At 42.8% G+C, this 17,205-nt stretch overlaps 1 protein-coding gene across 1 annotated transcript in view; it reads right to left on the bottom strand.

Annotated features, from left to right (window-relative positions):
- Positions 1-12,248: 12,248 nt before the first annotated feature.
- The window catches only part of UBL3 (ubiquitin like 3), a 58,331-nt gene continuing 53,374 nt past the window's right edge, over positions 12,249-17,205 (bottom strand). The window contains exons 4-5 of the mRNA XM_087758197.1: positions 14,437-14,514; positions 12,249-14,027 (exon numbers count right to left, since the gene is read on the bottom strand). Coding sequence (XP_087614323.1) covers positions 13,975-14,027; positions 14,437-14,514 — 131 coding nt within the window. The 3' untranslated portion in view covers positions 12,249-13,974. The remainder of the gene's footprint in view (positions 14,028-14,436; positions 14,515-17,205) is intronic.

Below are 17,205 nucleotides of genomic sequence, written 5' to 3'. Positions count from 1 at the left end.
ATATCTGCCAGAGGAGAAAGATGGCCTGGATGGGAAACAAACCACCTCATACTTTTGTCTCATTACCCATGTATTTTTTTGGCAGAATCATCTGAATTGGAGACACTGCTAAGCACAATGGAGAAAATAAATTATCCTTTTCAGACTGGCCTTTCTTACATTTGTCTTAATATGGATTGCCTGCCTCACTCCAAACTAGAAGGCAAAAGCTTTTAAGTATGCATGGGTCCTTACCACCTGCCACGCAAGGCCACCATCATTCAAGGCAGAGCTGGAGAGGGGCTTTCTCCTCCTCTTCCCCAGTGCACACACGTCACGGTTTTCCTCCTCTGTCCCAGCAAAGCCCCAGTGGAGGATGCTGCAGCTATTCCTGCTCCTCCCATCCTTCCCAGGGCCACTTCAGGGAGCGAGACTGGCTTTTTCCTAGTGCTGTGCCATCTGGTTTTTATACTCTCCCTGGTTTTAAGTAAGAAGGTTTCTGGCAGAATTACGAATAAATAGCTTTGGACCTAGCAATCCTTTGATATCACTGCTCACAGTGGGGCAATTTTTAATGGAAATATCTCTGTTTTTTTCCCCGACCATTGTTGGGAAACTGTTTGGAAATAGATACATACCAAGTGAGGCTGGGGCTGCTGCATGCAGGAGAGGGTAAGTAATGCACCAAGCTATGGTTTGTAGCTCTGTCAATGTTTCAGCATTTCATTGATCTTAGGACCATAGGATACTCCAGGCTGGAAGGGACCTCAGGAGGTCTCTAGTCCAACTTGCTTCTCAGAGCAAGGTCAGCTGTGAGGATCTGGCCAGGTTGGGGTCTTGAAAACTTCTGAGGACAAAGAAACAGGACACCCTCCCTGGACAACCCACCTCGAGGCCTGGCCACCCTCATGGTGGATGTTCAGTTATGTGGCAAAAGCGCATAGGCAGTCCCCTGGTCTGTGTCGTTGCAGAGGGACAGGACTTTGCATTTGGGCTTTGTATTTGTCCCGATTGAATCTCATGAGGTTCCTGCTGACCCATTCCTCCAGGCTGCCTAGATCTCTCTGAATGGCAGCATATTGACTGGTCACCTCAGTTCGGTGTCACCTGCAGACTTGACAAGCGCACTCTATCACCTCCTGCAGGTGATTGATAAAGATGTTGAACAGGACAGGTCCCACGATAGACCCATGGTACCCCACTTGTTACTGGGCTCTGGGTACAGTACAACTCATTAACTTCTACCCCGTGAGCCTGATCATCCAACCAGGTTTTTACCCATCTGGTTGCCCACTCATCCAGACCATAACGTCCTAACTTGGATATAAGAACACGTAGGAGAGGTCACTCCATGATTTTCTCAGGCACCAAAGAAAGGGGTGACCAGCCTGTAGTTTCCGGATCATAATTTTGGCTGTTTGTTTGGGTTTATTTCCCACCAAGATGGGTGCAACACTTGCTCTTCTCCCAGTGCTAGGAACCTCACACAATCTCCAGGACCTTTCAAAGAAGACCAGCACAGTTGTCATCTCCAAACGGTACTTATGGACTCATGATGTTACACTCAGGTGAGCATGGTGGCAAATCTTCCAAACTTCTTACCTTGTGCTCTTCAGTCCTAACAACAACAGATGACAAGAAGATGATGGTATATTTGCAAAGCTAAATTCCCTCTGCTAAAGGGAATATGTTTCAAAGAAAATATTAATGAACTTTCCAAGAAGGACCACCACATACATGACTTTGCATCTGGTGAAGGAAATCAGGGTGTAGATTCGAATGGCTAGCACTACTAACTCCTCCTCTCCTCTTCGCAAATTTTGTTTTCTCTTCAATAATTATTTAGAAGTGTGCTAACAACAGTCTTCCTGAGATCAGTAGTTTGCTTTCGAAGACAGTAGACATGACAAAACTTTAGGAGGAATAAAACATAACAACACCACTGGTGAAGTGGTACCATAATCACCTAGACAGACAAACATGTCCTCAGATCCCTCCATGGCTGCATTTACACCATGGACAGAGCAAAAGAACAAGCCACCAAGAGAAAGACCACTCTCCCCTTCTATTCCCTTGCAGGAGGTCCTCAAAGGAAAACTATGGGAGGGGAAGACTGACCCAGCCTGGATGTTGACTCACTGAGAGATCCAGAGGGATCCCCATCCCAGAGGGACTTGACTCTGGTCTCAAAAAGGACTGAGATCTCCTGAATTCAGAAGAGGGACAAAGTCTTTCAGTGGGAAACTTCCATCACAGCTCTCACCATGTTTGGTATGGGCCAAATGCAAAAAAAATGACTGGAGTCAACATAAAACTTTCCATGAGCTACTGTGGGAATGAGATGGGGCCACATTTCTCAGTACCTTTTTCTTTTTGCTACTCCTATCTAGTGGCAATCCTTGGAGACCAGCCAAGTCTCCTTCCTGTGCTCCTCATTTATCAGCATACTCCTAAAAATCAATAGCCTTGCGCTGGCTACTTCTGTTAGTGCATTATCATTTCCTGCAACAAGGATAGCTTGACAAAATGAAGTTTCAGCTAATTAAAGTTTGTAAAACAGTTGTGTTGACAGTGGGTCTCCAGCACTCTGTAGGCCATTTCATACAATTTCTTCTGGAGGAGACTCCAAAAGGTCTTGGGTCCTCAATCAGTCCTTTTGCAGTTGCTACCCTTGTGTGGTGCTCAGTCAGGACGCTCTGTCCCCCATCCATTAATAGGAATCACATTGATTTGAATGATGCGAGTGTCATCTAGATTCAATGGGCTGGGAACCCTTTGCATCACTGTCAACACAAAGGCGCTGGAAGGCTCCATCCACATGCAAATTTCACATCTGCTAACGCTGAAACCTCGTTCGTGGCACATGTGGTCCTTCACATAAATGAGAATCAGCCTTTCTGATTTCCAAAATATTTGCAGCAAAGCACATGCCTGCTCAGAGACAACACGCAATTGCCAAATGGTTCCCAACAGTTGACTAAGGCAGCCCAGTGACAACTTGTAGCCTTTGGAAGGAAAGAAAGGAAATTTTACAGCAATTTCCAGTTTGCTGATAAATCCCAGGGTAGTCTGCGGGGAGGATGTCTGAGCAAAATCTATCAGGCAGCTGTAGCTCTCAAACAGTTTATCAGGCCAGTTAGGTTTGACAGATTTAACAGACCAGTTTGCACAACAGCATCATGTAACACATCAGCTTCACGTATTTATATAAGATGGACCCTCAGCTTTTAAGACAGATGCAAAAAAAAGCACTGAGACACCAACACAGGAGTGAAGCTAAATAGGGCAAAATCAGTGCAACCTCCTTTCCCATCTGCCCTTTTCCTAACAGGGATATTATATCAGCTTAGACTTGTATTCACATGCTGGCAAGAAAAATCTCTCTTCCTCGCTTCTCATCACCTGTGAATATTGTCCTGCAGCTCGGCATAACCCAAATGCAAAAGGCCCAAAAGAGAAGCTGCACTGGAAGAGGAAACTAAGAGCAAGGCTGTGAGATGGCTGCTAGCGAGAGCAGACAACAGCCCTCTGGTCTGGTCCCTGGCATTCCAAGATGTTCATTTACAACAGCCCAAACTCAGTCATCACACAATGTATCTGCGCATCAGCCACCTTCCCATCTATAAAATACAGCGTTTTATATACCGGCTTGGAGTACAGCAGTCTCATTTCCTCCCTCCCTGCGTGACTTGCGGGATGTGGTTCTCTGCTATTTTCTCTGTACCTTTCCTGTGATTGCTTAGTAATGACTGCATTAGAGCTAGCAGCTATTACTCTGCACACAACTGCATCCTAAAAGATGCATACCTCATATGAGGAAAGAAGATTAATTCCTGCTGCTGCAGCATGGCTAACCAAATTCAGTATTTCCTAGATAAAAAAAGAGTATATAAATACACAGACCACTGGTACAGGATCCATGCAGAGATACAAAATGGGGAAATTATTGTAGGGTCTTCCTAAAGAAGTTCAGAGACCTGCCCATTCATAGTTTCCTGATAGCACCTGAAAACGTGGCAGCCTCATCCAGGGTCTGATCCAGACCCAGAGGAGTAGGCAGGGGTCACCGCCCCTGCCTCTGTCCATGCTTGGGCTGGCAGTGCCAAAAGGGAGCAGTGATGGAGTTACCACAGAGAAGGAGATACAGCTCCTCTTCCAGGCCTGGCAGGATTGATGGTGCAGCATTGCCAAGAGTTCATGCTGCACAGAAAGGTGACTTTTCTTGTCGGTGAAGTGAATTCAGTACTTCAAAGAGGTATAAAGAAGGGACAACACACAGGAGAAAGTAAAGTTTTGTTAAATCACGTTCAAACATTGTGGCTGGATTCTCAGTCTAGAAATGACTAATAGCATCTATTACATGCTTCTGCATCTTTAGTATATCATACAGAATCTTTTTTTTTTCTTGTTTTCAGTTAAAACTACTGTTTTCATGATAAAACTAGGACAGTCAAGCTACTTTTACAGGACCGTAGGCTGAATAAAAGTGCCTGCTTTGATTGAGATTTTCACATTTGAGAAAACAGTAAGCACAAATATCCTGACACAGGAATGGCAGCAGGTACAGGAGGGAGAGTCCTGATCCATGGGTGCTGTAAGCACCTAGTCATGACCTGGCAGGAACATCAGATGAAAAGCCACGGCCTCTGCTCCCCGCACCAGTCACTTCTGCATTTCCTAATAAAACTAGCTCTTCTCCCCTGGAGCATTTCTTAACACAAAGCTCTTTTCACACATAGAAATTGTACTTCTATAAAGAAATAAGCTCAAGAACTGCAGTTGTGAAGGACTATCAGATGTCAAAATTCAGCACCTGTATCCAGAAATCAATATAGCCTCAATATGACAGATGACAGCCTGCAAAATCCCAAAGTGCCGGGAGCAGCATTATTTACAGCTAGCCTTTCGTTGCCGATGCTGATGCCCAGACACTGCAGTACCCTGCTTTCTGCCCCAGCTGAATCGCACTCAGCCTTTTTTTCTCCTCCTTCATTAACCGTGCTACTTTCACCTTGGAAACCAGCATCCCTGACTGCAATTCTGCTTCAGGGGAGCTGAATATATGATCTTTTTATCGTTCCACAAATACTGTGTTTTAGTTTTGGCTGAAAACCCTTTTGACATATTTGGCCAAACCGTGCAACTGGGGATTCATACACCTCTAATTTAAACCTCCTTACACAGCACGCAGCTGCCGAGCCCCTCGCTCCCTCCTGCCCATGCCGGTGCCAGTGCAGCTGGGGCTGCCCAAGGCTCGCTGCCCGGCGCTGCCCGACACGGGGCCAGGGGCACTGGAGGGCTATCAAATCTCATTGTCTTCTCACTCAGCAGATAATAAGCTCAGTCTGTGATGCTGCAAGTCCCACTGGCTTTCCTCAAGGAAAGGTCTGGCGAGTCAGGGAGTGTTCATGGCTGCAAGGGTCCACTACATTTGTGTGCCCTTAACATTTTACACAGAAGGTCACCTTCTTTCTCCTCATCTCTCACACGTCCCTGGCATTAATGACTGCAATGTTAATGACGTCAGCGACATCCCGGAGGTGCAGGAACTGAACCAGTCACATTTAAATACCTGTCAGCAGCTGAAAAGGTGAGTTGTGCATTAGATGCCAATTATGTTGTTCTCTCAGAAGCTTCATTATCTCCAGGCTCTTCTGTTTGCAATGACCCACTAACATGAAAATGATTTTTGCCTTCATTTTTCCACCCGAGAAAGGAGAGGTGTCTCTCCAGGTTTTGGAATCAGCCTGCAGGGATCCGAGGAACCCTTTAGGTTTTCCCTGGCCGCAGCTACATTTCACCCTGGGGAGGATGCGAGGAAGCTCCATGCTGGCTTTCTGTCGGCCAACCTATACCTACACCTGCCCTCCAGGCAGCTATTTCCACCAGAACTGTTATCTGAAAAAAATGGAGTTGAATAACCTCTGCGCACCGGTTCCCCTTTCCAGGGAACGGGAGGAAAGTTCTTCGCTAAATCAAAGCGGAGTTAAAGATTCAGATATCACTACACCAACCCAACATCTTTCAGACCGTGTTTCCTTAAGCAGCCCATGAACTTGTGCATGCAAGCCTTGCCGCAGCCGGATCCTCCCATACGTGCAGGGAGCACAGCCATACACCACCGACAAGACAGCCATCCTCAAAGGCAGGGTGGGTGCTTGGCACATACGCAGGCAGCAAGTCACCACACCTTCCAGCTGCCTTAATTTCCAGAGGTAAGGAGAGGCTTCTCAGTGCCTGGCTGCAGTCTCTAGGGCTTAACCATTCATTTTCAGTTGATTAAAACAGCCAGGCACAGAAGCATACACACAGTATTTAACATGAACAAAAGCCTCCTCATAGCTTTTAACCGCCAGGCAGAAGAAACTACGTCTTTGAAGAGTGAAACAACCCATGTCACCCCCACCACCCCTCCAGTCCCCACCTGGACAAAGCTTGGGGGAAGGCCGGTGCCTTTGCTGGCTGGCAGCAGCTGCCGGGCCAATGAGGCACACAAAAGCCACGGGCTCAGGCCTGGTCCCCTGCAAGACCTCCTGGAAGCCCATGTCCCCCCATCCCGCTGGTGGCAGCACGCCTCTGGGGAGCTCACGGGAGCAGTTTGCCCCAGAGGAGGAACCAGCTCAGGCGTGAGCACTGGTCTTGGGGTAAGGGGGAGGCAGCGAGGCGCCTCCTTGGTAGACAAGCTGAGCCATGCAGCACCGCGGTGATCAAGGTCCGCTTCTGAAACCAGGGCTGGAAGCAAAGACAAGCAGTTGTGCAGCCACAGGAAGCTGGCAGAAGTGATCTGCACTGACTGCACTTCCCCAGAGGCTCTCCAAGGACAGGGCTGGCTCAGGGCGTCCCAGCCCTCAGTTACATCCCAGCCTCCCAAGAGTAAGCTGAATATTATTCTCATCGTCACAATCCTTGAGATGGTAAAATTGCATTGGCAGCTGAGCAGCCCCAGGCACGTCCCTCCCAGGGCAGCTCGGGGTGCTGGGGTTGGGGCTGGCGGTCCCAGCCCTGCCCCACTGTGACAAGGAGCTGCAGCAGGCAAGAGGAGGAGCACAACCAGGTCCCAAACCAGCTACCTATGGTCTCTTCCCCTGCCAATTCCCAATGCTCTCAGGGGCAGCCCTGTGCCAGCGCGGTGCTCACCACGGCAGCGGGGGCAGAGTTAAGGGTACTCCTGACCCACGTCTGCTCTCACAATTAGACCTGGAAAAGCACGCCAGGGGTTGTGGCCTCCCTGCTGCAGGAGGGACAGTAGCTCTTACCAGTTTGATCACCAGTGAGGTTCTTTGCTGCAACACTCAGTCTTGCCCAATTTGAAAGAAGCAGACGCAGCTGGAGCTGGGGCCTGGCCACGGTGTCACGAAAGGTGGGTCTGCCCTTGGCTTGGAAACTCAAAGCTTGGTCCTCTCCTCTCGGCAGTTCAGACTGCCCATCAATGACCAGAGCCACGGAGGAGTCCCGTCCGCAGCTCAGCAGAGCCTGCTGCAGAGGCACACTGCTTCCACATTGGCGACGTCTTTTTCCAGTCCTTGCTGTGGACTCAGCTCAGTAGAGCAGGTGTCCAGCAGTGATCACTGCCGTCTGCAGCCAGAAGCACCAGGCTGGAAGAAAATCAGAACAATGGGAAGCTTGAAGACTTTGGAGATGAAGCCAGAGACGGTCATTGCTCAGAGGACAAGAAAAATGGAGTCTGAGGCAGCCTTCGTATCTGTTTGTTGAGAGAAGACCTTTCCCTGGGGTGCTGGCAATCAGGGTGATCAGGAACCAAACGATTTGGCTGAGATCGCTTAGTTAACACAAGAGTGCAAGAGAAGCCTCTTGCGTATTTGCTTTCCAGAAGAATACTCACTGAATTTACTTCACTGAAAGGCAGGACGCTCAGCTGCTGGCACGGTCGCGTGGATTTGGTAGGGCTCCCTTGCCTGGGCACTTGCTGACTTGCCACGTTGACATTTCCTCCCACTTACAACCTACGTGCTTTTCATCTCGCACCGCTGTGCGCAGTTGCGGTGCTGACTTTTCACTCATCGAGGCTGCAAGGTGTGAGCTCCCTGCCAGCTCCGCTGCCTGCTACGGCAGAGCCGTAACCTTGGCAGCACCGAGGATTAACGATCCTTATTTAGCGACACGTGTGAGTTGCAGGAATTAAAGAACTGAAACTCAATCTTTATTTAATTTAGCCAGCACAGGTAACAGACAGATGCACATAACACAGACGCCAATACGTATTTCCCCGTCTTGGTCTGGAAGTGCAGTATCATCCATCCAGCATAGCTGACTTCCAGTATCATGGATTTATTTTTATATTATTATTTTTTTAAAAAAATCTAACCTCTGCAAGTAGTTCCACGCTGTTATTCTGCCCCCCAATGACTGGTACAAGACCCTACCCCCTTTTTTGCCAGGTAACAACTGAAAGCCTCATGAAGCGACCAAATATCGCTCCCTTCTGCCCCTCCTTCACGACCTTAGCCACCTCAGCCTGGCGGTTAGAGCTGCCACGCTGTGGGCAGTGGTCACCTCTTTCCCACAGCTGCTCCTTGTGGCATGGATAGCTGCTGCTAGGGGAATTTTGACCAGCCATTTAATGGTTGATCCTACGGTAGGCACCTAAAACTTCTCCCATTATTTCTTTCTGATCTTTAGTTCAAAGAATAGGTAAAAGCACAAAAAGAAAATCGTTCTCTGTTTCATCCCATTACTCTGCCTCTATAAAAAAAAAAAAAAAGTAGTAGCTGAAGAGTATTTTCTGGTAGAAGAGTCAAAACATTTACCACCTATAAATTCAGCATCCTCTGAACTGATAAAAGCGGGGTGCTTTCATCTGGCACCGCTCAAGAGGCATTGACTTCTGCCTGAGGGACCTGCAGTTCACGTTCTCCACCAGCTACGCACGGTAACTTATTCCCTCAGGCCTGCTCCAGGAAAGCGCAAACATCACCTCGACTCCGAGCAACAGTTCTTCTCAGGAAGCAGCAGGTGGGTACAGATGAACTCTTCCCAGGGTGCCCGACACACTGCCCCTGCACAGGCTGGGGCTCGCCTCACGCCGTCGCTTGTACGTAACGGAGGTGCTAACGTGCCAGGAGTACCTTCCCCCTAAGAGTCGGGCTCTCCATTGAAAGTTAACGTAATGCCTGAAGGACAAAAATGACTACCTTGTTGAGAAAAAGTTTGGCATCACTGATTATGATAATTCTGGAAATTCTATCAATTTTCATTGATAGAATGTTCCATTTTCCTTTTAAATCTTGCTCTGCTTTCCTCCTCAAATTACTTCTGGTGGAAGTGGGAGCCATTGATTTAATGAAAAACGTTTCTATCGGATTTGAATTTGTCACCTCTGCTTTAAAGACAAATGTAAAAACTGGGCCAATAAAGCTACGAGACAAAAATAGAAGTTCTCCAGCCATTTTCTCTGTGTTAGTCATAACTGTAGCTATTTTAATCTCTCATTCTCTTCAATCTCTCTAATATTTCTGCTGTCTCATTATTTTTGTTACCATTTTCCAAACCCTAAGGAACTTGCAATACAAAGTGTTTGCCCACGATGCCCAGAACTCAGTCCTGGACTGATCCAGGTAATTTTAAAACTCAGAGCTGTGCGAGTACTTTGCTTTCTCTAACTATGCTGTCCTTTACAGTCAAAATTTATCTTCATCTCTCACTGTGATCCATTCCATGAGCTTGATAAGGTACCATTAAATTCTCCTTATTGTTGTGAGCTTGACTTCAATAACCTTCACCATTTTCTATTTCACTGGTCATTCCTTTTCCAGATTAATTAAAAAGAAAAAAACCCAAAACCTTATCAATTTAAAAAAAAAGCAGAAGTCAATCATAACTACTGGAAAAACACAGAGCATAAAGAGGTCTTTGTACTTTCACAGTCTAGTATAATAAATTGGTAAGCAAATTAGCTATTACATTGTACACCCCTTCACAGGTATGTACACGTGGCACAGAAGGAAAAGTATGCTACTACCTTATGAGGATTTTTAACAACTTCTTACCATGAACGATATATTGCTGTCAGCCTCTTGAATAACAACAAAGGCCTTTTACTGTGCTCTGAAAATGAGCTCGATACTGACAAGTTGTGGCCAAGATAGAGTATCTGGGAAGCATGTAAGTACTTCAGAAGAAATAAAGAGGGTAGGAACTCTCCTTTAAGAATCTTAACAGACCTTGACATTTCCTCCGACCGAAGCACCGAAGTCCCATCGGTTTCAATGTTGCAACTGCTGTTAATGGTCAATTCAGACAGCACATATAACCCAAAATCTGCTTAAGCTTACCCATTTAATTAGCATAAAGTCAGTGAGAGAGTTTTAGATGGAGAAGTATATCCATCTTCCTATTTGCTTCTTGAAGTACGATTTGTATAACGAATCTTATCGGAGCACGCACAGAACCACAAAATACACAAGCTTTACTTCCCCAAAGAGCAGCAGCAGAAAATCCCGACTTTTGGCCAGCCCAGAAACGGCTGCCGCCTTCCTGCTCACCTGTGAGAGAGGAAGGAAGCTTTATCAGAGCACCCTGTACTTCTCTTCGAAATTAAATCACTGTTCCTCCTGCGGTAAATGCAGTGTACTAAGGAACGCAGACTGCAGAGATCACCGCTGCATTAATATCGATGCAGCACCTTAGCACAGCCTTTAACAAGACAGTGGCCATATTTTATTCCTCCAGCAGCTGAGCTAATCCCTAAGACTGTGTCAACAGTCATATTTTTGCTATCACTTAAGAAAACAGAAGTTACAGAGTACTTTCTTTGCTACCAGATATTATTCCTCACATGTGTGAATATTAATTTATGATTGATAACACACACAATGGAATGGGAGACAGATGCGGTCCCTTCATGGTATTTCAGAATACGAAGGGCTCCAATTCATCCTCTCCTCCCTTCCTGCATGACATCTATTAACTCATCCACAGGGAAAATATCATTTCTACCTAACAGTGAAAATCAAACGTCAAACTCTTCGACATATTACCAGACTGTCCAACAGCCTGACCCTGCAAAGACCTAGCTTTAATCTTTGTAGGCTGCAAGCATCCTCTTGGCTCCAAGCAACACAGAAGAGAAACATACGCATGAACTTCAGCAAGGCTGAGGAATCTGGGATTAAGAGCTACCGCTTTTGTTTTGGCAAATATACAATCCACAACACAAAGAATCCAAGGAAAAAAAGCACAAATCTTTTAGCAATTCTCCCCCCCAGTTTTCCACCAGCCTCGCACCACAGAAACGCTCTGCAGTGGGCAGAACTCTGGCAATTTGCAGGAAAATTAAGGCAACGGTTCTACCTGCTTTCTGCAGGAGTTATTTTGGCAAGCTCACGCTTTAAATGCCAGGCAGCATTTAAGGATTTGCTTGGACATGTGCATGTACACATCTTATTCATCTCAACAAAAGGGAACTCCACATACTTTGCTATTCAGGCTTGCCAAATATTTTAACTGGAAGCTACTGGATTTTCATGTACTTCTACCGTATTAAGTACCTAGCTACCTTTTCAAACCAAGATTACATTTCAAACATTCATTTTTCAAAATCAATGTATCTCAAAGACTTGTTTAACTAACAAAACATGTCCTACCTCAGCCTGTTTTTTTCCTGTATTGTCATAGCCACTTCCCAGCTGAGCCTGTGTTCCTTAGGCGGTCAGCATTTTGGAAGAGGCAAGTTTCATTTCATAGTTAAAGATAACATGCTCCTAGTAGCTTTCTCAAGGTGATGTTTAGCAAACCGTTTTGGTTTGGTTTTTTTTTTTTTTTTTTTTTTTAAATAAGGTTTGTATCCCTGTAGTTACTTAGTTAGGAATTACACTGTAGAGTACAAGGAAATCTCCCCCACCGAGATTCATTTAGGCAACGAGCCCATGATAATGCTGTCAGAGTTCCCAGCACCCTAAGCGCTATGTGCGTGCTCTTCGCTGGAAGTGAAGACTGCAAAAGCTTACAGCATGAGCACATAACTCGTGAGGTGCACGAGGGTGTGACACGGCTGTACATTTGCAACTGCAACTGTCCATGCTCACATTCTTCTCCGACAGAAAAAAAACCCCAACCCTCTAGGCCACTTCTTTTGACATGAAAGGGAAACAAAACTGAAGTGATAAATCCCATTAGCAGTTTTCAGCAGGTTTTGACCCCTCCCTTTTTTTTTTAATAAATAAAATGGAGTCCGTCCTTAGTTTCCAGATGAAGAAGTATTATTAAAAGTAGTTACAGACCCAATTACAACCCTTAAAACACCACCAAAATGCACTACAATATTCTTTTATTTAGTTTACAGAAGAGTCTATCAGTACAGGTTGCAGAAAGAAAATGTTTAGTGCTATTTACAATTTGTTTTAAAACTCTGCTCTATACAAATTTAATTCTGATCAGTATGAACAATATTTTTGTAAATCTACTGCATATAAAGCATTTCATCAAAGCAGTAACAATGAATAAAATAACCTGATTACATTTGAATGATGCCAATCATTCGAAAAAACGATTACACAGAACATCTGTAAGAGTTGTGGACACTTAAGTACAGAACACAATGTCAACCTGTGACTCATTTTTTTTAAAGGCTAAAGCTATTTATATGGAATATTGTTCTATTATACTACACGCCAATCTCTATTTAACTTCTATAGTTATGTATTTTATAAGATTTTTATTAAATATATTCTACACATATTTGTAATTTCACCCAGGAAGAATTCCTCCCCAGTGAAAAAATATAAAATCTTTTATATTTTTTTAATTTTTATTTATTTTTATTTTTTACAGGTTTAGATGAAACTAGCTCATGCTTTAGTGCTGTGCAAATTTCTTTAGCATATCAACGTTTAAATTATTGATATGAAATAAAAGAATGGCATCCTTTTTAATTATGTATGCCTTCAAAAATCAGCGTCTGATTTTAATACAATTGCAAGCACTAATACCAAATGCAGATTACGTAAAGAAACAAAACTAGTACTATGGCAGAGGTTTTTCTTTTTGCTTTTTAAACTTTAATAATTCTTGAAGTCTCTAATGAGTAAGCATGACACTGGACACTAAGTTACACATGAGAAAATGACTGAAAAACACCAATTGCCAATATTCAAATACATAAAATTGATTAGTAAATGATGTTTTCTAACATTTATGCACAATAATAAAGCCTATGAACTACAGGAAATTACCCCTCCCATATTAAGGCTAGGAAATGCACTCTCTGCACTTGTTTGTGCTGTCTGAATAAGCACTCAACTAACATATGAGATCAGAGTGCACGCAGTAATGAAAAAATCAGTTTCATCAGCCCTCTACAGAGTGCTTTTAAATTACAGGCACATAGTTTTTTTTGTTTGTTGCAATGAAAATATATATAGTTAGACTTGGTTTAGTTAGTATTCTGTGCCAGTTCGGCCACCAAGGTTGACTTAGGTAGAATTGACTTAACAGTTTTTCCTTTGATTTGGCCATAAGTGAGATTTGTTTTAATTATAGATATACTATTTTCCAGTGTTGCATTATACATTGTAGGTTATTACTAGGTGTCTCAAATATTGTTAGAGAGTGTTGATGAGAAATATACTGTCAACCATATTTAGTGCAAATTGCATCTAGAAAGCTTGACTGGTTAGATCCGGTTAATGGAGGTTTTTGTGGTAGCAAAATGATTCCTGCTATGAAAAAGAACACATTAACTTCTCTGGAGATTGAATTCTTTCAAGAACTGATGTACTGTAAGATTATTCAACAAACAAAAAGCAGGAATTAGGAAAAAAAACCCCAACAATGAAAGTGTTCATAGATCTTTCTCGTTTTTAAAAAAAAAAAAAAAAAAGACTAACGAGACAGTGTTCATGTAATATTTCAGTTCCATGGATTTACAGACAGGCTCTTCCTACAGGTGTTTGAAGCAAGGTAGGGCCTCTTCTATTCCAGCAGCATGAAAGACAAAGACTATATTACATCACACTTAGCAGGTAAAGCTAACAGGGTTTACAGGATTACACAGCAATTGCTTTCTCCAGTTTTTTCACGGTTCCTTTGACCTGTGGAGCAAGAAGAAGTTTTGCTTACTGACATTTCTAAAGCAATCAGGTTGTTTGTGTGTCAGTATACTTGATACAAGTCTGGTTTTTATTATTTTTAGGACAAAATTATTTATTATTATACACATGCATACATAACTGAAAAATAAATCAGTAGTCGTTTTTAACAATGAAAATGAAAGCTTTTAAGGTTTGGAGTAAAATTTCTGCATTCTACAAAAATGCTAAACCAGACAGTTAATTTCTTAGTTTTCTATAAACAACATGTACGAAAGCATTCCGTTACTTGTTTCACAAAAGACCACAAGGACTTGACTTTTCTCTACTATGAAATACTCAAAAAGCCTCTAAGAGATCCAAGCGCTTTGCCACGTACTTGAGTAAGAAATACCTCTAGTGCACAGCGTACCTTGAGAGTTTGGCTCTGGCAATGTCTCTCTAGCCACCAAATGCATCACTGTTGTTTTGCCAAAAGGAAGTTTTAATGCTGCAAAAGGAGAAAGGGCGATTTATTAATACATTAGAGCAATCATCTTCTTTCTTCAAAACACCCAACTGAGACTAACTATAATTGGATCAGCATCTCTTCAAAAGTTCATAATGTTAGGTTTGAACTGCTTACTAAATAGATTTATAAAGGCATTTCTGGCTAAAGTTTTGTACATCAGGGCCTTAGGACCTGATAATAATCACTTAAAACATTGTGTTCTTAGAGACATGATATTCCTGTTAGGAAACTTAGCCTTCCTCTTTTGAGTAAACGTAGAAGTGGGCATTCATGCCAAGACTCAAGTGCTAAGCACTCTTTATTGATAAGGATGCAAAAAAGTGGCTAATTCAGCCATTAAATTGTTATTCCTGAGACACCAAAAGACTGAGCCACTGCTGCAAAACAGATTTTCCTAAAATACACTTTGATCCATGACACAAATTTCCCGAAATACAAGATGTCTGCATCTTGCCTTTTAATACCCATCTGTAACATCAGCTGCATGTGAAAAATATCAAATGTAAAACATTTTGAATCAGATAAGGTAGTTCTCACAATGCTGCCTTTGTGAGCTTTAGTAACACAAAATTAAAAAATTGGAGCTTTCCACAATTCATTCTGCTTGTTTCTGAAACTAAAACGACAATTTTCACATTCTGATTTAAGTATACCAACACAGTGCTGTATTTATGGTTTTAGTACTGTAGTATAATATTCATCAAAACTTCTAGTCTGCTTGAAATGAAAGGATTCTCTGTTGCTCGGAATATTTAGCAGATTCTCATTGCCAGATTCAGTATTCTGAACTTTGACTTCTTCCAATTATTTGGGGGGCCGGGGGGACAGGGAAAATTATTTTCACAAGTTCTTTACATAACTTTAGTTCTGTTCCCTGTCTCCAACTCCTAACATTAAGCATCTTTCTTGATTATTTTTCTGAGAAATGTAAGGTAAAGATGCTCTAAGTTTTGTCCTCCCATCCCCACCCTCGAAGAAAAAACGTTAGTGATAAATGTAACAAGAATTTAACCCTAAATACACAAATCATTCTGACTTGAGTAGAATTTGTCCTCTCAAATTCCATTTACATCTTCTATTTTCACATACATTGCACCAAGGCATTTTAAGTGAATAAATGAATAATGAATGTCCAATAAGCCTGAAGGTAAATGAAGAGAAAAATGCCTCTCTATTTTAATCACTACGGCATAGATTCAAAATTCAGTAATAAAATAAATAAATAAATAAATAAACCTAGTGTTTGGTTACTACATGTATTCAATACAAGCCTAGCCACAACACTGCTATTAAATCATGCTCATTGCCTATGTATTTGTTTGAAAAAATGCAGTTAAAACGCAGGAGTAAGCATACGGAAGGATACACAGCTCCACTAGCTGCTTTGAAGTAGCTGTATTTTGGGAGAGCCACCTCTATAGAAAGTCAGATCTGAAAGTTGCTTAGTTTACTTGAAGCACTGCCTGTGCCTGCATCTAGAAGCTATTGATAGCTTGAAGTCTGACAAGGATGAAGTATTTTGGGTACTTGATTCTGTGATACAACTGAGAACTCCACAAAGAGCATATTAACAGTCTGTTAAGCTCAATGGAAAAGGACTGTCTTCATGACACAAACTCTTAAGAAGCCATTACAGAAAGAGCAAAATATTACAAACTAATCACATTAGGGACATCTTTCATAATATCGAGACACTTGAGGAGACTTGATTAGTGAGCTGTGGAGATTAGTTATTTACAGTAATCAAGTAACAGTATGCTAATATTTCAATTAACTAATTTCAGCTAGTAGTTTGCATAGTTCACACAAGTTCTTATGAGCAATTTCCAGCTTCTTGCTTGGAGCACCATGACAGAATCTGAGCACCCTAACCTATGCTCAATAATCCTTTCTTGCTCTTGTCTTCGTTCTCTCACCCCTTTCTCTCACTTAAACTGAACTTTTATTTAATTCCTTTCCCATGTGTTTAATTCCACTTTTATTCCGGATTTTCTATTGTCAGAATTTACTTTTCACCTCCTTTTTTGGTATGTGTGTGGCAAAGGGTGGGTTGGCTTTCCTTCCCCTCTCCCCAGTAAATAAGGAAGTAAAACATTGCTGATTACCATTCTCTAACAAGAAACAGAGAACTGTCAATTATGTATTACCTCCCTAATTAATATTATTTCAAATGCAAACTGCAAACCAGATATTTAGCTAAAGGATGAAATTTCCTGTTGGAAGCCGAACAACAGACTCTGCCTTGCTAGCTAACTCCCCAACCCTTCACACAGGCAGAGCACAACAAAACAGTGGGGCTTGAGCACCGCAGGCAAGAGTGGCACAGCAGGCTTTACAGAGGGGTCTGTTTTTCTTTACCACTTCCAAGGCCATTAGCTCTACTGTTCTTGTAGTGACAGTCCATTCAGAGAAGCTGGCAAAAGAGATTTTTTTTTTTTTAAATAAAATTTTCCACTTAAAAGCCAGTTTTTCCTATCAATTTGTCACTTTTTTGATGCTGCTTAGTTTAAAGGACTCAAATTCATAGGACACTACGTAGACATGTGAGGTTACAACTAGAACGTTACGAAGTCATTTTTAAACGTGAACAAAAATGGGCTCCTGTTAAAAAAGAAACCACCAAACTGTTTCCTTGGAAACTTTTGTTTCATTAGTTGATAAAGTGACTTT

This window comes from Nipponia nippon, unplaced genomic scaffold, assembly GCF_047370975.1.
Source record: "Nipponia nippon isolate SJK-2023a ecotype South Korea unplaced genomic scaffold, ASM4737097v1 scaffold_2, whole genome shotgun sequence".
Taxonomy (NCBI): Eukaryota; Metazoa; Chordata; class Aves; order Pelecaniformes; family Threskiornithidae; genus Nipponia; species Nipponia nippon.
Note: the sequence above shows the minus strand (reverse complement) of the source record. Positions and strands in the feature narration are given on the sequence as shown.